Consider the following 1,707-nt stretch of genomic DNA (forward strand, 5'->3'; position numbering starts at 1 on the left):
TGTATTTGATTTATTACATGAGCGATACCTTACCAAATTAAAGAGATAAGAGGCTCTTATTTTATATTATATTGGTAATTTGAGTTTCTAATTCGTCAAAACTATAGACTTAGTATCTTGACTTCACAAACATCTAATTTGGACAAGTGCTGCATTCAACATACCACGTGACACACAAAAATCGATGTTTATCTATGTTTTTTTAATATTTGCTTTTAAATTAAGAAATTTAGTAATATATAGTACTAAAATTTGAATTATAAACTACAGTTTGATATCAAAGTTACTGACATAAATTCATGAAATAGTAGTTCAATTAAATTTTGAATGCGAGTCAACAAATGAGATGACGTGGCCTTTCACCCGTAACCTGTCTCGAAAGGGTTAACATATTTAACTGTAGACTTGTTTTATGTACTTCTCACACTTAAACTAGACCATTTTTAGAATAATTAATATAGTGTTATTTTTTAATTCTAACTTTTTCGGAAAACGTAGCTTAACCTTGAGTAAGTATTATAATTTCTTCTATGAATTAAAAACTTTTGGAATGAAAACAATCCTAAGAAACTGAAGTATGTAGTTAAAAATGATGTTAAAATTTTGAATTAAATATGCTAGACCATTTTAATTTATATTTGTTGAATGTAGCAATGTTTTCAAATGTGAATATTTCTTAGACCTGGCATATAATTCAGAAGTTTTGAATATATTTTTCTACAATACAGGTTACTGTTAAATGGCTATCAGACATTGTAGTTTGTAAAGATCACTGAGAGATTTCATTAGTGGTTATTTGTCCTTTTGTAGAGCTTTAGCAGCTGTTAAAGTAAATAAGGTGAAGTACCTGTCCTGGAGTGGCGATATGAGCCATGTTGCCTTGTTAAGTAAACACACACTGACCATCTGCAACCGTAGACTTGACATGCTCTGTAGTGTCCAGGAAAGCTCTCGAGTGAAAAGTGCTGCATGGGAAGACAGTGGTGTTCTCATCTACACCACCTCCAATCACATCAAATATGCCCTTACTAATGGGTGAGTTTATAAGAGATATTTCTTGATAATTATCTATTTTTGTTTTATTAATAATAATATTCAGTGAGCATTTGCTGCAGTGCTTTTGAAGGGAACTATAACTTTAACTTAAATAAGATGTTTGGGCCCGGCATGGCCAGGTGGTTAGGGCGCTCAACTTGCAATCTGTGGGTCGCGGGTTCGAATCCCCGTCACACCAAACATGTTCTCCCTTTCAGCCATGGGGGCGTTATAATGTTACGGTCAATCCCACTATTTGTTGGTAAAAGAGTAGCCCAAGAGTTGGCGGTGGGTGGTGATGACTAGCTGCCCTCCCTCTAGTGTTACACTGCTAAATTAGGGAGGGCTAGCGCAGATAGCCCTTGTGTAGCTTTACACAAAATCCATAACAAACAAACAATAAATAAGATTTTATTACATGCTTTAATATTTTTCTTGAAAGGAGGAGCATGAAATGCAAGCAAAATGTTGTTTAAACATTTTAGTAAATTTTAACGCTTATATCTTGTGTAAGTTTTTTGTTTTAAAATGTAATACCATGAATATCTTACTATAATAGTTAGTAAAGTTTGAAGGAGGGTATTCACTAATCATTGTAATGTTCTTGCATTGCTGTTTGTGTGTGTGTGTGTGTATATATATATATATATATATATATATATATATATATTT

The 1,707-nt window shown here is 32.6% G+C and overlaps 1 protein-coding gene across 1 annotated transcript in view; it reads left to right on the forward strand.

Annotated features, from left to right (window-relative positions):
• Positions 1–1,707, forward strand: part of LOC106466718 (coatomer subunit alpha-like) — a 40,971-nt gene that overhangs the window by 21,085 nt on the left and 18,179 nt on the right. Inside the window, exon 7 of the mRNA XM_013927017.2 lies at positions 811–1,035. Coding sequence (XP_013782471.1) covers positions 811–1,035 — 225 coding nt within the window. The remainder of the gene's footprint in view (positions 1–810; positions 1,036–1,707) is intronic.

Source organism: Limulus polyphemus, unplaced genomic scaffold (genome assembly GCF_000517525.1).
Source record: "Limulus polyphemus unplaced genomic scaffold, Limulus_polyphemus-2.1.2 Scaffold2358, whole genome shotgun sequence".
NCBI lineage: Eukaryota > Metazoa > Arthropoda > Merostomata > Xiphosura > Limulidae > Limulus > Limulus polyphemus.